General features: G+C 40.1%; 1 protein-coding gene across 1 annotated transcript; it reads left to right on the top strand.

The window, feature by feature from the left end:
• Window positions 1-2751: 2751 nt before the first annotated feature.
• On the top strand, window positions 2752-18815 carry IGFBP3 (insulin like growth factor binding protein 3). The gene is made up of 4 exons (XM_083825358.1): window positions 2752-3473; window positions 7277-7503; window positions 10083-10202; window positions 16102-18815. The coding sequence occupies exons 1-4, from the start codon at window positions 3083-3085 to the stop codon at window positions 16225-16227; spliced, it is 864 nt and encodes a 287-aa protein (XP_083681484.1). The 5' UTR covers window positions 2752-3082; the 3' UTR covers window positions 16228-18815.
• Window positions 18816-21255: the final 2440 nt, after the last annotated feature.

Raw genomic sequence — 21255 nt, 5'->3', positions numbered from 1 at the left:
AATTCAGAAACTGTCTTCAGAAAAACAGCAAACAATAGCATTTATAATGAATCCAGTACAGCTTTCTACTTCATGCATGGTTTAGGAGGGGGATCTGGAAAACACCTGGGCTGTTTATTTCTGATTTATTTCTAAGTATTTATTTTCCTATTATACCCCTGAACCTGGAGCAGGTCTTGCAGGAAATTTTCATTAAATTATAATTATAGACAGGTGACAAATAATTATGAGATATTCATTCTTGCCTTTGTGAAAACAGAGACCTAGAAACTATCATTTAAATGAGTACTGTATTTTGGCAATGTGACAGCATGTCTTCACAGACTGGGGGTGCACAAGCTGAAACTCCTTGCATTTTTATTTTCACTGGTTTAAAGTACACATTATACGAACTGACTTCATTGTAGATCTGAGTATTCTGCTGAAAAGCAAGAACATACTGAGGAAATCTCATGTACAGTGCTACCCTACTGTGCTACTACCAGACTAGAAAGGAATGCCTCTTCTTTCTTTTAAACTTAATCTGAGTTCTACATAAACAAAATGCAAGATGATCCTAACATTTTCAGAATGAATCAACTATAAACAATTATTAAAAACAAAATAAAATAAGCTTTCCTGCTATAGTTTTCAACAACAAAGACAAAAGAAAGTAGGAGAGAAAGAGGGAAAGAGAGAAAGAGAGAGGGAAAGATAGAGGGATGAGGGAAGGAAGGAAGGGAGGAAGGGAGGAAGGGAGGAAGGGAGGAAGGGAGGAAGGGAGGAAGGGAGGAAGGGAGGAAGGGAGGAAGGGAGGAAGGGAGGAAGGAAGGAAGGAAGGAAGGAAGGAAGGAAGGAAGGAAGGAAGGAAGGAAGGAAGGAAGGAAGGAAGGAAGGAAGGAAGGAAGGAAGGAAGGAAGGAAGGAAGGAAGGAAGGAAGGAAGGAAGGAAGGAAGGAAGGAAGGAAAATATGCGGTGTACAAGTGCTTTTTTAATTCCCCCCATGTCGCTGGGTTCGCTCAGATTTAGTGAGTCTCAAATTCAACACTGGACAACCGGCGACCTCTTTCGGTCAATTAACAAAATGAGCAAGAGGACAAAAGGCTGAAAATCGTTGGTGCAGTCGCCTATCGGGGTATTAAGCGAATCTGATCTCTCTTCCAACACCTCATTCATTTTATTTCCCTAGGAAAAGTCTCTATTAACTCTTACATCATATTCTTTACGCATAAAATATGATTTTTTTGGTCTTTTTATGTACAGTGTCTCTTTCAAGACAGTATTTTGGAAGGTACTGTCTGAACAAAGAACAGAGAAAACAAGCCAGAGTTGATTTTAATGTTCTAAAAAGATTTGATTTATAAAAAAAGAGCAGATTTTGAGATTCACAGGGCAGTACCTTGAATGATAACATCTCTACTTGAAAACTACACTTTTCCACTTGAATTTAGACACGTGAACAGCTGATGAATTACCGGAAGGTGAACTTCAATGTTAATAACACAGGGGTTAAAAACAGAGCAATGGTTTGGCTCATCATTTCCATGGCAGACAGTATTTGTATATGCCAGTATCTGTAAGCATTATTCATTTTACTTTGTATGAGGAGCAGGCTCCTGTGACAGAAAGGCCATATATGTGCCTACGTATATACTTCACCATATCCTGCTGTGTTAGGTCTCAGGAGTGCTGCAGAAAGGATGGTCACAAATTCTGGCTTTCACAATTCAGATTTTCTCCATCGAAGTTAACCTAAGTAACAGAGCAAAACAAGCCAAGCAGAGTGGGGGAAGAGTTTGCACTGGCTACAGAGAGCAAACACATGCAGTGTGCAAAATCGACTGTAGGGTTTGTTGTTTTTCTCCCCACAGACTTATGAGGATGTTGCAATGGAAAGTATTTTCTCGTGGACAGAGGGAAAAGTTTTAAAGAGCTCAGAGAACGCCTTAGAAAGATGGGTGAGCTGCATCCACGGGCCTGGATCACCACGTGTACTGAGTGATTGTGTGCCAGAGAGCACAGGGTGCCCGAGAGCAACATCTGTGCAAGCGTGTGTGTGAGGAAAGGCTTTCAGCCCCGAAGCAGACAAGATTTAGAGAGGAGCCCAAAAAAGGGCACTGCCCGCGAGCTTTGCTCGTACATCCCCTCCCGGTGCCACGGGGACACAAGCACATACACAGCGCTTACCGCTTAAACAACAAAAAAACACGAAACGCCCCTCTCCACAGAGCCGTACCGCTCACTAAGAAGCGCCCACGCACCCCAGGGGCCGCCGCTGGCCCCTCCCCAGCCCCCAGCCCCCAGTGACCGCCGCGGGGCCTCGCCGAGCCCCCGCACTGCCGCCGCGGGGCGCTGCGCGGCCTTGGCGGGGCGGCGCGGGGCGGCGCGGGGCGGGGCGGCGCGGGGGGCGGCGGTGCCGATATATGGCAGGGCCGGGAAACGCCGCCGGACAGATGGGTGCAGAGTGGCGGAGAGGGGAGGCGGGAAGCAGCCAACAAAGAGAATAAAAAAAAAAAAAAAAGAAGGGAGCTGTGTTCGCTTTATTTTTATTTTTCTTCTTTTTTTTTTTCTTTCCCCCCACCGTGCTGTTTTTTTTTTTCTAAGCATTTTTGAAACAAGTTTTCTTCAGATCGTCTGGGCTTTTTTATTATTATTTTTTTCTTTTTTTTTTTTTACTTTTGGAAGCATTTTTTTTTCAGTGTTGTGTGTGGAAAAAAAAAAAGCCATCAACGTTAGTTTTAAGCCAAGTGGTTGAGGCGCTCTGCAGGGAGGAGGGGGGGAGGCAGGAAAAGTTGCCTTTGTTGTCAGCGAGCTCTTTTATTACCTTTATGTTACCAAAGGCCAGCGGCTGAAGAGAGGGTCGGTGCGAGCCTGCTGGGCGCGCAGCCTTCTTCCCTCGCGCTGCCCGGGCTGCGAGAGGCTGGTGACTTTACCTGCCCGCAGCGCTCGGCGGCGGCGCCCTCCTCCGGCGCCCGCCCTGCTCCGGGCGAGGAGAGGCGGCCGGCGCTGCCGCCCCGAGTCCCGTGAGCGGCGCAGCCCGGGGCGCTCCCCCCGGGCCGAGCGGCGCGGGGGCGCCTCCCGGCGGCCCCGGCAGCCGGTTGCCATGGTGCCGCGGCCCGGCGTGCTGTGGGCAGTGGCGGCGGCGGCGCTGGCGCTGCTAGGCCGTCGGACGGCGGCCGCGCTGGCGCTGGCGGGGCCGGTGGTCCGCTGCGAGCCCTGCGACGCGCGGGCGCTGCAGCAGTGCAAGCCGCTGCAGCCCGACTGCGCCGAGAGGGTGCGAGAGCCGGGATGCGGCTGCTGCCTCACCTGCGCCCTGCGCCTGGGGCAGCCCTGCGGGATCTACACGGAGCGCTGCGGCGCCGGCCTCAGCTGCCAGCCGCTGCGGGAGGAGGCGCGGCCGCTGCAGGCGCTGCTGGAGGGCCGCGGGCTCTGCACCAACGCCACGGCGGACGGCAAGCTGCGGGCCTTCGTGCTGCCCGGGCCGCTGGCTGAAGGTAAGCGGCTGCTTAATTCTTTCTTCTGGAAGTTGAAAAGTAACCGCCCGCTCCGGGGAGGTCGGGCGGGGGGGCACTGGTGGTCCGCCGGCTGCCCGCGGCCGGCTCCTGCCCGAGCTTCTCCGGCCAGCCGCGCAGCCAGGGCTGGGGTCGCTTTTGAAAGAGGGATGCTCTTTTTTTTTAATTTATTTTTCCCCTAAGGAAAAGGGAGGTTAACCTCTTGTGTCTCTTACTATCGTTATTTATTTATTTTCTTCACCCCTGGTGCTGTGAAGTAATCCTTCGCGAAAGAGGCGAAGTTGCTGATTTTGAAAGCAATCTTGGGGAGGGAAGAAGTTGTATGTTCCTCGCATGGGTTCCTGACGCTGCCGGCCTGAAGAGGAGACGATGAAATCCTTGCGATTTGTGCCTAGTGTTCCTGGAAAGAGGGTGTGAGAAAACTAGAGAGTGTGTGGGCTAGCTCTTGTGCTGCAGCGTGATTACATCAAGGCAGTGATAACCCAGGAATTAAAAAAAAAAAAAAAAGTTTTCTTGGCCCTTGACGGTGGTTGTTCAGAACAAAGCATTTGCACAGCAGTGTTTAAGAGGATGTTGTTTTTCCCTGCATTGCAAATAAACCTTCAGACAAACGAAAGCTTTCCAGTACCTCTTACATATCTTGTAAATGAGACATTCACCGAGCAGGTTCTGTTTGGTTTGAAGAGGAAGGGACAGCTGGAAAAAGTTCTGTTAGCATGCACATTTGGAAACTTTAGAGGCCGGAAAAATTGGGATTCAGATCAAAAAAACTCAGCCCTGTGCAAACATTTCATTAAACTGTTTGTTAGCCAACAGCAAGTATGTCAACATTTATTTAATAGAAAAGTGTGTCAAAAGGCTTTCCACTGTTTGCATTTTTAAAAAGCCAGGAGTTTTTCTGCTAGGTTACAGGGACTCTTTGGCTGGCCTTTCTTAGCTGAGGAAGTGGCACCAGTGTTCCAGTTAACTAGCTGCTATGAGACTAAGAGATGCCTTATTATAATTATTTATGTGCTGTTCCCAGCCTGTTCATGCTTTAAATGAGCGAGAGTTCAGAGGTACTCACTGAAGTTTTAAATCTCATTGGAACATGGAACAGCTTCCTTCATCACATGAACTTGGCTTTGACTATTCATCCTTCAAATGAATTGAAAACAGAGGGAGTCTCCTCGATACATGAGACTTGGCAGTGTTTTGTGGAGGGGCAGTGCTTTTAACAATGACTGTTAGAGGAGGGGAAAGACAGAGCTGAATGTTGGTTCCCTGATGAAAATATTTCCATTTTCAGGCTAAATAGTCAGAATGCGGAGTTCCTGTTTTTGCATTCTTGGCGCAGGGAGAATTCCTGTTTTGAAGTCAGTAGGAGCTTTGATCGCTTAAAAAGTGCGAAGTAGGTCTCTACAGTTTACATTCAAAGCATGAAGGTTGAAAATTCAGGGTGCAAAAAAGAAGTATTATGACGAACCTGTGTGTACACATAGTACCTGCCTCCTCATGGGTGCTGCTCCAGTTTCAGCTCTAAATCCAGTGCTTGGGAACTAAGGTTGTGGCATGGCGCCCTCCCTCCCTGACCAGGATCACACCTCCCTTTCATGTAGCATCGTCCTGCATTATGTGCTACGCTTTTGGTCTTTACTAGAAATTGCTAGAAATCAGTATGGATGGTGTGTATTGCAGGAACTTCTTCATGCCAACTAAAGTAGGCCACTGACTTTACAGTTCAGGTTTTGGGGCACAAAAGTCATAATTTTACTGTTCATATACAAACCTTCTAATCTCTTTTTGAAAGAGAGCAAACAACTTTTGGAGCAATTTTGTTTCCATTACAACAGAATGTAGAGGTACCATGTCACCAGCTTTTGTAGAACTGAGTTAATTGAATATGCTTTACCGTTTAAAGTGTGGCATTATGACCATTCTGAATTCAAGTGTAAGAAATTCTGTCAATATGTGACGGTCTATACAAACTGGGAAATGAGCAGCCTGTTGATTTGTTAATGCACATTAAGAATACGTTCCACTTTTTTTTATAGTAGGTAAACTAAAAAATTGGACAGACTAGAGAAAACACAGTAGCCATAGTATTTGTATCTAGAAGATTTAGGTTTATAACATTTTATTGTGTCATTTATTGCAAAATTCACTGAGAATGTGGAAAAAAAAATACCACTGTTTAAAAACAGGACATTAAACCACCAAAAATATGTTCAAATACTGCTGAGAGTCTGAGTTAAACCCACAAAAGCCAGGAAATTTAGACTTAAGACTTGAACTTCCTTAATCCATTTGCACTGGGAGTTGGATTTTCCCGGTCAATTATGTTCATTGCCAGCAGTGGCTACACTAAAACCACCAGTACCAAGATGTTAACTCTGATCCTGCCGCCTCCTCCTTGTTTTCCTCCTCGGTTCCTGTGTATGGCCAGTGCCAGGATACTGTATGTGTTGAAATAACGAGACTCAAATGAGCTATGTGAACATGGGCTTTCAGTTTTAGCACTAAATTTGTTGGCTTTTGCGGTTTTCCAGTGAGCCGTCAAGTATAATTTCAATACAGATTTTCGGGATGTTTCTTGCACATCAGTTATCATTGTGTGCTCACAATGTGATTTCCTTAAAGAAAAAAAAAAAAGAGAGAAAAAAAGTGGCCAGCAGCCAAGGCACTGAAATGCAGCAACTAGTGGGACTTAGCTGACAGTAGCAGGAGTATCCAGACTTCAAAAATTCCATGGAGGAAATGCAGCCAGTTACAGTTACATTGCAAGAGTCTTCTAAGAGAGAGAAATGCTGTGTAGACAAATACCTCAGAAGGTACAGGAATGCTGGGCTTATGCAGTATTTTGGAAAAATAATCCTGTAGTTTCCTGTAGGTTTCTCCTGTAGTTTTGTAGATGATAATTTAAGGGAAAAATATTTTTGAAGCTCATAATGAAAGTAGATGTTTGTCCTGTGACACCACTACAGAATGAATGGCAATTTTTTTATCCATTACCCCAAAATATATTTTATACAACTAGAAATATTTTTGAATTTAATAGTAGGGGAATGAAAATGTGCTATTTTTCTTTCCTGTTATGTATGTGGAATAAAACTAAGAGAGAAAAACAGTGTTAAAAATAGTTAATTAGAACCATCAAACTCAGCATGGTAGAATTTTTTATTAACACTTTTTTTTTTTAATTTACTCTCTTGGGGAAGATGAAGAGTTGCTCTCCGTCCAATAACTTACTCATGTTAGCTGTATTAAATTAAAGTTGTTTAAATCTGTTCTGGGTCAGAAGTACATGATTTGAATGCTCTGCACGACCCATGTTGGTCAGGCTGCTAACAGAGCTCTGACTCAGGGCCAGGTGCTGGCAGGGCTCCACACCTGGCAGACCTGCATCCTCCTGCCGGGAAGGGAAACCAGCAAAAAAACGAGGAGTGAGAAACTTGGGCGGTAGTGGTTTGCAAATAGTTTGAAATGAAGTGAACGTAAATACTTTTCAAGTGATTAGCAAGGCAGGATGTACATACAGAGGGACCTAGCACAGGTGGTGGAATGGTATACTTGAAAGACTCACTAGGACTGAAGAGATTTTTCAGTTAGAAAATTCACTGCGGTTCTTTACGCTTAGCTTATGGAGATACTGATGCATGCAGAATACTGAATTGCTCATATTTTTATATATCATTTTTGTACAGAAAAACTAAAGATGCAGAGTAGTCTAGTGGTCTGTTGCCCTTCCAGACTCAGCTGGCAGTTGACTAACTTTGTTTCTTCACTGAATTTGTTCTTTTCATTAGGAAATTCCAGTGATTCAGAAGAAGACAGGAGTACCAGTAGCATAGAAAATCAGGCCATCCCAAACTCCCACAGGGTGCCAGATTTGAAATTGCATCCACCACACATCAAAATAGATATCATCAGGAAAGAGCAAGCCAAAAATACACAGCGCTATAAAGTGGAATATGATTCACAGAGTACAGATACACTGAATTTCTCTTCCGAATCCAAACAAGAAACTGAATATGTAAGTGCTTTTGTAAAAGCTAAGACATTTCCCTGCATGTGAGTATGTGCCTGTGTGTGTATGTGCATGTTGTGCAATTGACAAGATAAATAAAAATGGTTATTGTTGTACCTATTTAGGGTATTCTGGCTGTTTGGCCAATACAACTGTTGGATCTGCAAATGCAGATAAGCAGCTGACAAAACAGATCATGTTCAGAAGACACAGAGGCCTAATGCACTGGTGTTTACATTGATTTTAATATAATTTTCACTATGTCAGCTCTTGGCAAAAAATCTTGTTCCCACATGTTTCTATGAGTGTTTTCTGTGACTTGTTTAGTAGTGTCATTATTTGGTAAACTTGGTTGCAAACAGCATTATTGGGTTGCAAAACAATGGAAAAAAGGAAGACATTTGACATTCAGTGTGGTGGCATTGTGTTCATACCCCATGAAGCAAATCAAGGGAGAAGACAGCTTCAGTTGAAGCTAAGTCTCGAGTCATTATTTCTATGACGTGCTGAAGACCACCTCCACTTGCAGTAGTCGTTTAATGCGACTGCATAAATGTAATGGCTCACAGCACACAAGCTGCTATTGCTTCCAGCCTACTGTGCCCAGTAGAAAGGGTATTTGCAGGGCAGCCAGAATGTGGTGAATCTGATAGGGCAATAATTCCTGTTTGTGCATTTCTTGGCTGCTGTCATGGTGGTTATCCTTGTGCCTATGCCAGCTGACTTAAAAATATGGATGGATGTATTTTGGCATCTCATCAAAACAGTTGTGGTGAAACCAGACAAGGCTTCCCACCTGCAAGAGAAGGTTTTGAAACCTGTGTGAGGTGGAAAGCTGTGTCTGAAGAGTGTGTGGCCTCCAAGTTAACACAGTTGTTTGTTCAGTTTGTCATTGATGTCCAGCTGTCTAGTAAAAACACTTAAGTATCCAAGTTTTAGCATGCCTTCTTCCCAAAAACTTGAAATAAACCTCTTCCAGTAAAAGAATGAGCTTTGGTAGCTCTGAGGAAATAGGGTTCTGGCCTTAACTAGGATAAATGTTTCATTTCATGGTAATCAGGCCCTGTGTGTGAAGGCACATTGATTTACTAAAACTGCTCATATCTGTAGGAACCAGAACCAGGTCCACTTGAGGCAGGTACCTTTGCAAGCAAATGCCCTTCTGCCTATGTCTGTGTCATAGCTTTTGATACTCATCCCTTTTACCTTTGAAACCTGTTTCAAGATGATAGTTAAAGAAGGCTGTTGCTCTTTTTGTAGGCCTAACTCAAAACCAAATCTTTGAGTGTGTTATTTGTAGTTGGTGTCTGAACAGTTTCATTTATTTAAGGAGTTGCCAATAAGAGCACCAATTTAAATAGCTTGTTTAGAGCTTGTGAGATTGATACTGAACAAAAATGTATGAAAGCAGCAAGGAAGATTTTTGCTTACCAAAAAATCAATTTTAAACTTCAGCAGAACTGTGGAGTCTGTATGCTTTCAGACACTCACATGAAAGGCACTTTATATCAGCAAACTTAACATTTATGCTTGCAAGTAGTAATATCATTACTTCACTAATTAAGAATTGTACTAGTGGGTCTTTGTGTTGATAGAACAACTTAAACATTTTAAACCCCTGCAACTGTGAAAAAGAATTTTTTGAGAAGAAATTTTTTTCTTTGAAAAGAATCAGGCTGGTGGATTGAGTCAGTAATGTGCTCAGAGCAGCATGTAGCTAAACACAGAGTATGTAGGCTGTGATTCTTGAATTCTGATCCTTCTGCTGATATTGGCTGCCTTCTTGGCCTCTGGCAAAATTTGAACTCTTCTACTCCTGGATTTCTGGCTGTAAAATTGGTCTGGTAACGTTTTATACCGTACCCTAAAGGCCTGCAGTGAGAAACAGTTAGTTTGGAGTTTGAGACATGCTTTTAGAAGTGGTTCTGGAAGTTTTTATGTCATTGTCTTAGAGCTAATCCACACTACACCATTGTCTTCCTTTTGCATATGGAGAAACTGGTGCAAAAAGTTACATACTTACCTACTGAAAATGTGTGCAACCATTCATTTGCATGAGTGCATACATTTGGTCCAGCTGAAATTTGGAATTGTTGCCCAGAAGTTGCAGTATATTTATAAAGGCATATACAGTATGCCAAACTACATGTTTTCAATTTAATCCATTGCATTCAAGCCTTTAAATCCATCAGAATCACAGAAATAAAATTACATTAGTGAAGATTTACAAAGCAGTTTGTTCTCAATTGTCTGCTTTCTTTTCCCACTTGCTGAAGATCAGCTTTTCACAATATATATTATATATGACTGATTTACGTAATGGTCAAGTCTTCCTTGCAGCTGTGATTTCAGCTGGAAATGCTAGTCTGATTGCGAGCATGGCATAGGGCCTTCAGTGCTTAGAAATCAGTTTTGTCCTGAATAATGTCAGAATTTCATCTATGATTGTTTTGCTTTTTGACATTTCTTTTAATAGATTTGTTTTTGTGATTCATACCCTTTGAAAATTTAATAACTTTTCTGTGAAAAACAGGATTTGTAAATGAAGTTTCATATATGTTTTTTTCAAATGTGCTCACTAACAGGGTCCTTGTCGTAGAGAAATGGAAGACACTTTAAATCACCTAAAGATCCTGAATGTCTTGAGTCCCAGGGGTTTCCATATTCCAAATTGTGACAAGAAGGGGTTCTACAAGAAAAAGCAAGTAAGTACAGTGTCTTGAGCATTTCAGTGAATACGCTTCACTTATTCTGTGTTGCTGTTGAAGGATCTTGCCAGCAAAGTGCATTATATATCATTTTATACATCACTTTAAAAAGAAGCTAGTTTAATCCCAATTTTAGGTCCTGATCTGATACTGTTGAACTTTGTCAAATGTGGGTAGTGTTTTTATTTTCTGTTGGTTATGACAGCAGATTAATTTGAGAAACTTCATACCTAATCACACACAGGTTGGCCAGTGTCCTAGATACTAATGCCCTTCAGTTTAAAAAAAGCAATGCCTCTGTAATAACCCACAGAGCTAAATGTTGCAGTTGCCATATGACTGCAATAGATCAATGCTTTGAATTGTAAATAGCTGCTTGAAAGTTCCTAGAAGAACTGTGTTGGTTTATATTACAAAAAGAAATTTGAGAAAGGCATGTGTCTGTCCTTTATGCACTACACAGATCATTTCCAAAATCCAGGTCATATTATCATGGAAGTTATACATCTAGTAGTTATTGTATAGCAAGGTTGGCTCCTCAGCCCACTCTGGTTTTCCTCCTTTTTTTAATTTTTTTTTTTCTCTTTGCAAATGCAGACCTAAGTGGAAGGTATATATGCAATACATTCATGCTCTGAAGCAGCATTCTCCATTTGGCACTACCCTTGAAGCTTATTCAAGAACTTGCAGAATTGCAAGACATAACATTCTTTGCTTTGTATGCACATTTTATCTAATACCGTTGTTTAGATAGTGACCTGTCTCCAAATGTATTTCTTGGTATAATTCCAAAATTTCCAGAATTCAGAAGAGTCTTTCAGATTTTTTTCAAGGCAAACCTCCGTAAGGACAGATTTTGTTTGTGGACTATCTTGTTTTTCACATTTGGGTTTATAGAAGTCAGCCCCTATGTCTAGTAACCAAGAGTGGCTGACTCAGTGTGTTACTGCATAATAGCTTGTTAGTTAGAAGTGAGAGACCAACCTCAGAGGAGGCAACCTTATTTTAAGAGTGGTATCTCCCCATTGTTTGGCTTCCAGCTTTCTTAGAAACAGTCTTAACCTTTCAGGTATTCCCTGGAGCTCTGCAATGAGCTGGCAGTGTCAGGTGGGCTCTTTGAAATAGGGATGAGGTTTCCAGTGTTCCCTTCTGCCATCAGTCCAGCAATTGACTCTGTTGTTTGACCTTGGCTGCACATTGCTGAATTTGTTTTACTCCCAAGCTTTTCCCAGGCAGGTGGTGGTAACTCCCAAGCAGGGTGAGTTTCTTTTTCTTTAGTTTTGAGAACCCACTGTCAATTCATGTCTCACTGCATGTAAATTAGCAGACAGCAGGGCTCAAATCCCAGTCTGCATTCATTCAGGAAATGCCACAGACTGCTGTGTGAACTACTCTGTGGAGCAAGGCTAGGACTGTTTTGTGGCTGTGCCATAGAAGTATTTGCTTAGCTACATCAGAACAGCATGTCATGTAACTGCACTGAAGATATGCAAGCATCTTGTAGTACTTACCCTCCTCTAGGTATTACAGAAGACCACAGATTGGTATTTACTTTGTTCAGTAGATGTTCCTCTCATCTGTCTTTAGACTTCAAAGTTTTAGCTTTGTCAGCAAAAATGCGGTGGTTTGCACACTGTCCCTAGTGTGTATATATGGTAAATCAGATCCACAGTGAGCACATGTTAAAGTGCCTCACTGTGCAGTCATGGTTCTCTAACTGAGGCAGAAAAATTTAATATGGAGGGGGGAAAAAATATGGATACTCTTTTCTAGTCTTCATTCCTAGAAGTTCATTTACTAAAGTAAGGTGTTGGTACAGAGCAAAGACAAGCTTCTGCACAGCATGTAGTCTCCATGTTATCTGGAAACTTTCAAGCTGCATTAGAAAAGGTTGATGTGCTATGTGCAACAGCCCCTCTGGTCAGCAAACATAGATGTTGAAGGAGCACTTTCATACTTGGCCAGTCTTGGCAAGTACTGTGCCAATTTGCACAGCTCGCAGTAGTTTCATGATAGTTTGGGACAGCTCAGGATCTCGTAAGAGATGCCTGCAAATTGAGTCCATATCAGTAAATATTATATGTGTAATGTAGTTTGAGTGCTCTTCCTCTAAATGAATCTTAACCCCTGGCAGAAGCCTTCACAGATAGGGCTTACAGAGAGAGGCTGCTTCTCACACTTAGAAAATGTAAAACAAAAATAATGTATTTGAGTTACCTTTGTATAATTAACTCCTAGAAAAAAAGCATCCATTTTATAAGTGAATGAGTCCTGGTCAGATTTAATCCACTCTCTGCAAGACAGGACAGCAATATCATTTGTTTGTTTTTCTTTTTGGAGGATCAAAATGTAGGCCTGATTTTGGGAACTTTGAGCAGGTGTCTCTAATCTGATTAACAGAATGCTAGGCTATTTTATTAATTTCCTTCATTGCTATTATTAGCAGCATTCAATCTGTAATTCAATTTTGTCATGACAACAAAATTTGGGAAAAAAAAATTGTTAGGAAACAGTAAATCCATTGAAAAAAAAGAAGCATTTTGAGCACTTTTAATTCTGGAAATGAATGCTAAAAGCACTGCCTAAGATGTTCATATATGTAGAGGTATGATGGTAGGAATCTGATAAATTATGATTGCTCTGGAAACCATGAAAACTCATTCAGGAGGTACTTTGTGTTTTAGTATAGTCTGCCTTCCTGGTCACCTGCTCTTGCAGTCGAGTTGAAAGCAATTATTTTTCTTGATATTTGTGGACATCTAGAGAGAGACTTTTCAGAAGTAACCATAGGGAGTAATTTGCCTATGTGCAACAATTTCAAGAACTTATATTCATCTGTCAAGGTATAACATGAAAATAACTTCAGACCTTGTGTTTATATATAAACTTTGTTAAAATCAAACGTACTAAAATTTAGATTTCTTTATCTTAATAAATCACACACATTAGCTTACACTATTCAAGTATGGTGTATATATAGGTATATTTACATGAACTAGGTTAATACAGGTGTGGTTTTGCCTCAGGCATGCAAAGAAAGTTTTGATGAAATTATAATTATTGCCCCATATTTGTATACCAGAACCAGATATTCCTAAATGTGAGCTGGCATTGTTCCACTGAAAACAACTGGGCTTGGCAGGAGCCAGCATGGCCTGAGGTGTATGTCAAGGCTGTCTGCACTCTGCTTCAGGAGACCATGGTTGTAGCTCCATGGAGACCTCTGGGCTGATCAGGAATTCAATGGGATACCATATGCTTTGCTGTGCCCCACAAATGCCTCTGTGGCACTTCTTTGTGGAGGGGAGAGGGGCAGGTGGCATGAGGCTGGCAGCTGGTACTTCTATCAGAAGTAATTATTGACTGCACTGCTTGGGCAGTTTTCCAGCTTTTTGGACTTCTGAAGTCATACAGAAAAGCCTTGAAATTTGTGTGCAGTGCAAAATTCAGAAGAGCGAATACTTTTATCTAAACTTTTTCCATATGAGTTGTCCACTATTTCAGTATGGAATGCAAGCTAGCTGTTTCAGGGTAAAAAACATCACTTTTGAATCAGAAGCACTTTACTATTGACAATATAGATGATCAGGTAGTACAAAATAACAGACTGCAAAAGGTAATTTTTCTCGTTCCTTCACAGAGTGACATTTTAGCTGTAAAGCTCTAGCCCAAATAATCTAAGGGTTTCATTTTTTATTTCTTCTAGACAACCTGTTTGGGAAAAAGTAACCATTAGTTTCTGCAGACTAACTTTGTGCTATAGTTAATTCCAAAAATTGATTATGCAGCTGTAAAATGCAATCAAAACCTCCAACAACACGCGGTAACTTTAATTGATCATTTGTTTTGACAGTGATGCAAGCATATGAATCAGTCAGAGTTGTGTAACATACTTCATATAGTACTTCTAAAAGGGGAGGCTGTGTTACTATTATTAGTAGAAGTGTAGTTTCGTGACCGGAAAACCAGGCCAACAGCCAGAAACCCCATGCTCTAATTCAGGCCCCATCTGTGCCTCTACTCTTGGGAATAACAACTCCATTAACTGCTGCCTCATTTTCCTTATCTGTAAAATGTAAGTCACGCAAAAGCAATTGTTTATGAATTACTCAAAACTGAGCATGAAGGATTTAGTGTGCTAAACATGAATACCACTTAAGGTAGAGTCCAGTCCACTTGCCACCAAAAATTAAGAAAAACATCCTCGTGGTGTTGGTGAACTTAGAACAGCCATTTGCTGAAATCATGAAGAGCACACACAAGTACTAGTCTGGCTTTTGAAACAATAAAGGATTCTAAAATTTACATTGTTTTTATATTTAAAGATTTGATGCAGGGAAACAACTGAGCGAGTGACTAGAATTCAAACACAAGCTAATCATGTAGTTTAGCAAATTATTAATGTAGCTGTCCTCTCAGTAGGCTTGAAATTCTTCACCCTCCCCTATAAAAGCTGATATATTCTTTAAGTTAATTTTATCATCCCACTGGCAGGATTGCCATTCATTTGCATACAGCTAATGCATAAGGACTGCACATTCAGAGAAGAGAAGGCATTGTATTATTTCTGCATTAGACTTCCTACTCAAAAATATATCACAAGGCTAGATTAATTTTCAGTTATGGTGATTAATGTTACTTCATTTTTTTATTTATTTACAAATAAAATAAGCAGGCTGGAAACTTGGGTTTCTGCCAAGACGGTATGTTCAGTGATTGGTGTCTAATGTGTGATCTGCTCTCATCTCTCTTTCACAGCTTCCTGGTGAGAACTGTCTACACTAATCGCTGCTGCCACAAATTAATTGGCTCAGGGACCAACCTGCTGCTGCAGGCAGTCCCAGGAGTGGCCCATATTCACACTTCTTTCTGACATATCACCCTTTCACCTGAGGTCCTAAACTAGGCATCAAAGGGTCAGACACTTTGTGCAAAGTGTAAAGCCTAACATTTACTTGATGTTTCCTCATTTACCCGTGCTTGGGAAAGACATTTAGCTTTGTGGGCCATTGACGTGGGACAGTGAGAGGTATGAAACTGGAGAACAATGCAATGGAGTGATAAGTAGCAAAGTTTAACTAACCGTTGGCAAAGCCACAGCTGGTACCCAGCATAAACTTTCTTGGAGAGACCATTACTTAGTACATGACAGACTTTTTAAATCTACTTTTACTGCATTACTATTTCTAAAGAAGTTCATCATCTTTGCTTGCTTAATGATAGTTTCAGGTTGGTCGGTTTTGTTAACAAATTCCAATAAGCAGCTGATTTCTAACATTGGTGTAGGTCATAGACTAACATACAAGCAAAGTCATTTATAGCAAAATAGACATGTAAAGTTCTAGTACACCTAGCAGTTGTTGGAAGTGGTAACTCCATTAGAGAGGGATTATGTGTATGTTAATAAATGTCAATGACAGTATTGAAATTCTTCCAGCAAACAGATGCAAACCAAGGGTGTTTATTGCTGCAAGAGCTGTCTTTGACCTGTGCTTTAGTGTAAAACAAATCTGTTGACTTTCTTTTCCAAAGATGGATCTCAGTCGTCAGTCCGTGGTGTTTTAAGTAGTCCTGGTATTCAACAGACAAAAACTGTGCTGCCTAATATAATAGGGAGTAGTTCATTATGCTGTTTTCTGCTAATTCTCAGAGCAGTTTTGTTATGGAATAATTAGATCCAAAGTGTTTGATGGGCAGACTATTAGACTACATCTTCTATTGTAATACTTCGTAGTGGTGTTAAATCTTCAATTTAATTCAAGCAATGTCTTCTATCAAATCTTCTGTTTGATTCTGTATATGGCCAGGATATAGTAGTGCAGGAATCCCTTCTGTATAATGCTAAGAGCGGAATAAAACAAAAATTATGCTAATTGGGTCCTCCATTCTGTTTCAGTGTCGTCCATCCAAAGGTCGAAAAAGAGGTTATTGCTGGTGCGTGGATAAATATGGACAACCGCTTCCTGGATATGATGGCAAGGGAAAAGGAGACGTCCACTGCTATAACTTGGAAAGCAAATGAGGGCTGGATGCCAGCTCTTCAGGCATCTGTGTGTGGCAGCTGGACCGAGCAGAGGCCTTCGTGGGGCTGGGCAAACACCATGTACTGCATTGCGCAAGGAGTTATGAGCACTGCCTCCTGTGGCGGTTAGGGGAGTAGAGCTCTGGACTCTGCAGCTGCACCCTGCCACTAAAACATTTTGGGCTTTCTACAGAATGTGTAGGGAGCTCTGAATTCCCCTGTCAACCTGCACTATTGATACCCAGAGAGAAAGAAAAACACAAGGCACTTCAGAATGGATTCAGGGAGTCTCCACTGACTTTTTAAAGAATGGCCTGTGACCAATTTGATCCCAAAAGATTCTGTTTTTTATTTTAAATAATTTATAGATTGCAAACTTGTAGAGTTGTTAAAGCAGAACAAAAACAAAGGCACACGTGCGCACACACACACAAAAAAAAAAAAAACAACCCACAAGGTTTTAAAGGCTAAGGTTAAGCTTTTTTTACAGGTCTGATGGGAATCTTCACGGGTAAAAAGTTTTATAAAAATCTCAAAGAACTTTTTAAGAAACATATTTCTAAAATAAATACATGACTATTTTTTCTGTAAAATATATTATGAATATTCTGTTAGTCTGTAATATAATTGTTTTTAAATAAACTTTATTTAAATGTAACATGTGAATACCAAATATTACACAATAATTCTAGTGTATACTTCTGTATGCAAAGAGAAAGTAAAAGTATGGGATGCTTTACAAATATGTATAGATCCATATGCATAAACACTGACCTGTTCTAAGTAACAGAAATGAATTTGTGGAGTGAAGGAGGTGTTTCCAGAAGAGATTAAGTTTCATTATTTGATGTAGGTACAAATACTCTGATAATCATTTAAATTCTTTTTAATTATTTTACTTTTAATGTACCCATCACTGAATTATACCACTGGAAAGAATAACAGTTGCACTGAAGCTCTCTAAAACATTCTTCTGTCTGTCCTTTGCTTCATTTAGTGCAACAGAGCTTAAATTTCCTCTGTTTCCTTCATGCTAACATAGAATATTCATGGACAAAAAATTTCCATTACAGTACCAGCCTTTCTATTTGCTTATTTATTTTTAAAAGCTCTCTCTATTCTATGTGGTCTTCATATACTCTGCCAAAGTATGCATTCTGTATGAGGATCTTTTGTTTAAAACAATGCGAACAAGATGGGAGGATTGTGGGCCTCCACAATTGTTGAGACCTGTGTGCTTCATTTATGCTACACACAATTGTTGCTTCCTTTGACTTTGGTAGAAATTATTTGCCTGCATTGAATAAGATCCATAGGGTTTAAGTATTTAAATTGTCTGCTATGATATGTCCTTTTAATATGAAGATAAGTGTGATGCTGTTACATAAGGAAGTCTTTGGCAGGATTTTTCCTTTTATGCTGATTGTTTATTGAACTTCATGACAAATTCTGTATGACAGTGAAATTTGGATAAGTAAAGGTGGCCTGTGAAATGTAACATCTCTCTGGAAAGTAATGCCATATTTTGTATATGTATTTATTTATATATTTTATATAAATATTTTATATATTTATATAAATATATAATATATTCTTATATGTGTCACTATAAATGTTTGATGTCACTGTAGAAAAAAGAACCAGCAACACTGTAATTTCCTGTTGGGTTGGGAATTCGATGGAGAGTGATAGCACTACTCTCATGCAGCTTTCCAGCCATTGGAAACAGTGGTTGTGCTGATGGAGGGGAGACCATGGAGTCAAGGAGCCTGTTCCTCTCCCACCCTGTGAGTTACAGCCACCTGTGTTTCCTGCAATGGCATATGTCTTGAAACTTTATTGTGGAAAGATTTGGATATGCAGCTTGCAGGATTGAGGTGGTTGATCACTATAAATCAAATGTTTAATGCCTTACCCTGAAATGTAGCCCCATGTGTATTCTGTGCATATTCCTAATTTATATCTAATGAAATAGGTTCACAGCATTGTTAAAACTGAAATTTTAAACCTAAAAGTAATAAGAAAAAGTGTATGTGAGGTGGTGCTTAGTTCAGGTTGATACAAACTTCCTGACAGATAGTTACAGAAAGCTTTGTGAGTTGAAGATTTATTGCAATATTTTTACTGCTAATGCAAATGTAATGCCTGCAAATATTTGTTGGCAAATTAAAATAAATAAATGCTGACTTTTTTTTTTTCAATTGTAAACCAGTTTATTTCAAATAGTTTCACATGCGGAATAAAACTATATACAGCAATATTTGGGCACATCATATACAAAAATTAACATTGGGGTCACAAAAGTAGGTTATGAGTATTTCACATTTTTTTTCTTCACTATCTCATGAGCCTTCTCATAAAAGAAAACGACCTCTCACCAAGAAGGTGGACAGCTGCCTTCCAAACCACATTTGGGAAATGAAGAAATGTTTTAACAGGCTATGGCAGCATTTCTGATTTGTGTTTTTCATTAAAATTATAGCTCTTTGTTTTGCCCCATCATTAAAAATAAAGAAAGATGTGTTGTCTGATATGGGTACTTATGTTAGTTTGTCTAGCTTGTTCTCAATAAATGTCTTTAAAATAAACATCTAAAAATAGCAAATGTTTCTTACCTGTGATTTAAAGCTCCCCCTTATTCAGAAGCTCCCTGTTACGGATGCTTCCTTTGTGCATCTGATGTTCCTGGCAGCTGGCATTCTTGGTATGAAATACAAAATAACTATATTTCCCCATGTAAAAAACAAACAAAAACATTAGAATTAAGAGGATCAGCAGTGATTTTTTTTTTCTTTTTTTTTAACATACCTATTTCTATGAAGACAAGGGCTCAATTCATCAGACAAGCTGCATGTTACTCAAAGATTTTTTTCGTGGCTATGGCATTCAAGCTGCAATTCAGACAAATTATTTGTGGGCTAAGTTCAAGCAGCAGAATATGTGCAGCATGAAGCAAATGTATGGGTCAGTATCAGTTCAGAAGATCTCTCTCTGCACACACAGGTTAGAAACGTTCCATGTTAAGCGCTGCAGTGAGTGGAGGACTTTGGTTTTAGTGACAAATGGAACCTAAGTATTAGAAAAATACCTCTTGTTTTGGTGCCTTTGCTGCCTTCAGCTCAGATGGTGTTTTTTTCAAGTAAACATTTGATAGCATTTTTCTTAACAAGCTCTTTCAAGAATCTTAGGCAATCCAGGTGAACATTGTGAAGTCTCATAAAAATTCTTGTAACTTAGTTGACATTATTGACATGTTAAATATTTGCACAGCAGGGCACTACAAAAGCTTAATGTATGTACTGCAAAAACTCGCTAATTTCTTTTTGAGAATACTTCATCCCTAGATGCTACATAGATGCCTTATGTAGCCCATATTCATGTGGTATTTGTTTTAACCAGAGTAGTAGTTGCATAAATCCCTCTAATTGACAAGAATGCAAATTAAAGCTGCCTGCAGGCAGAAATTCTATCTTTCAAACTGATTGAGAAAGTTCCCTTTAGTAGATCTACTGTGCTATAGTCTTTTGACCTCAGAATATTCTTTTCCACCTTTTTGGCATGCACACTCTTCAGGGAATAACGTTAGATATTTGTGCACAGGGGAAAGGAGCATAATTCTTTATAGAACTGAGCCCTAAATTAAAGTAACGGTTTTACAAATCTTTTAGGAAATCATTTTTTGGTATCTGTAGTTACTCTCTAAAACTGGGTAATCAAGGATGCCTCCACAGAGATTTTACATATTAGCAATACAAATTAAATTATGAAAAGTGCTTAGCAATTTTTGTGGGTGTCAATGTATATTAGTGTTCAAAATCAAATATTTATATGGGTAGCTATTTCGTATGTGGCCCTGCTGTGTCTTTAGAAAGGACCTCTTTTTTTTTTTTTTTTTTTCTCCTGCACAGTCCAAAAATAAGATCCAATAATGGGTATTGGTGTATTCTAAGGGCAAGCTTTTTGTGGTCTGTATTGGTAACATCTTCATCTGCGAGTATGCAGAATTCATTCTGTCTAAGGATTTTAGAAGAGCAATATTTCAGTAGGATAGTGTCTGCAGTTCTAGCACATGAGATTGTTTGAATTACACAATACATCAGTTGAGAAAATAATACATCTGTTGAGAAAATACTACATCTTCCTCTGCTAAAAAGAAAATTTCCCAGTAAAATGGTAAGTAGCACAAGTTTCTTGTTCACCAGAAGTTCTTGTTTTAAAAGTTTTTCTGTATTTTATGTTGTATTATTTCTTCCAGTTCAGCTTTTGCAGCTGTAGAAACATAAACCTTTGCTTTTGCCCTATACATATATTCAAAAATGTAAATGACTTCAAGGTTGAAAGTTACTGCTGGGAGGAAAAAAAAAAAAGAAAAAAAAATCAGAGACCAGGTATTAGGAGAGGCAAAGGATAATGTTGCAAATCTCAGTTTATCCTTGCAGAATGCTTGTCCTTCTGTAGTATGTATCCTGGCTTTCCACTTCTGCTGACATATCCAAATTCCTTGAGAGCCTTTCTCTGTCATAGCTAATTTCACCCCACTGCTTTCTCCATGAGTGGTGATGGAAAAAATAAAGGCAGCAAAGTTATTGCTACAGAGAGCAGCTGAGATTTCCACTAGAAAAATCTGTCAAGCTGAAGAAAATGTCATTGAGGGGGACTGCTTCACACAGCCATGTGCAGTAAGACCTTCCAAAAGTGGGGCAGTGAAGAAGTTTGGTTACGAGTACCAGGCTGAGAGTACATTTCCCCCACTTCCTGCAATTGGAGAACAGAGGTTATTTTTGCCTGCTTATGCCACACAGAGAATATTCAAGGTGAAGACATGTTTCCTGTGTCTGCTACATATCACATAACTCGCACCCAGTAAAAAAGACCTAACTGACAGAGCTTGAAAAGTTGATTATTGCTTTATCACAGGGGTGCCACATGCAACCTTCAGCCCTCAGATCTTGCCATATATTTCCACAGCTGCTACCAGTGACATGCTACTGCTCTTCTTTCTCTGGTCCCTTGCTGGATCCAAATGGT

Source organism: Anser anser (assembly GCF_964211835.1).
Source record: "Anser anser genome assembly, chromosome: 2".
NCBI classification, from domain to species: Eukaryota; Metazoa; Chordata; class Aves; order Anseriformes; family Anatidae; genus Anser; species Anser anser.
The sequence above is the reverse complement of the archived record's forward strand: the minus strand, read 5'-3'. Positions and strand labels throughout refer to the sequence as shown.

Coding starts and splice junctions, on each gene's coding strand:
- IGFBP3 (XM_083825358.1), top strand. CDS start 3,083: ATGGTGCCGCGGCCCGGCGTGCTGTGGGCAGTGGCGGCGGCGGCGCTG. Junction 3,474..7,276: donor GCCCGGGCCGCTGGCTGAAG/GTAAGCGGCTGC, acceptor TCTTTTCATTAG/GAAATTCCAGTGATTCAGAA. Junction 10,203..16,101: donor GGTTCTACAAGAAAAAGCAA/GTAAGTACAGTG, acceptor ATTCTGTTTCAG/TGTCGTCCATCCAAAGGTCG.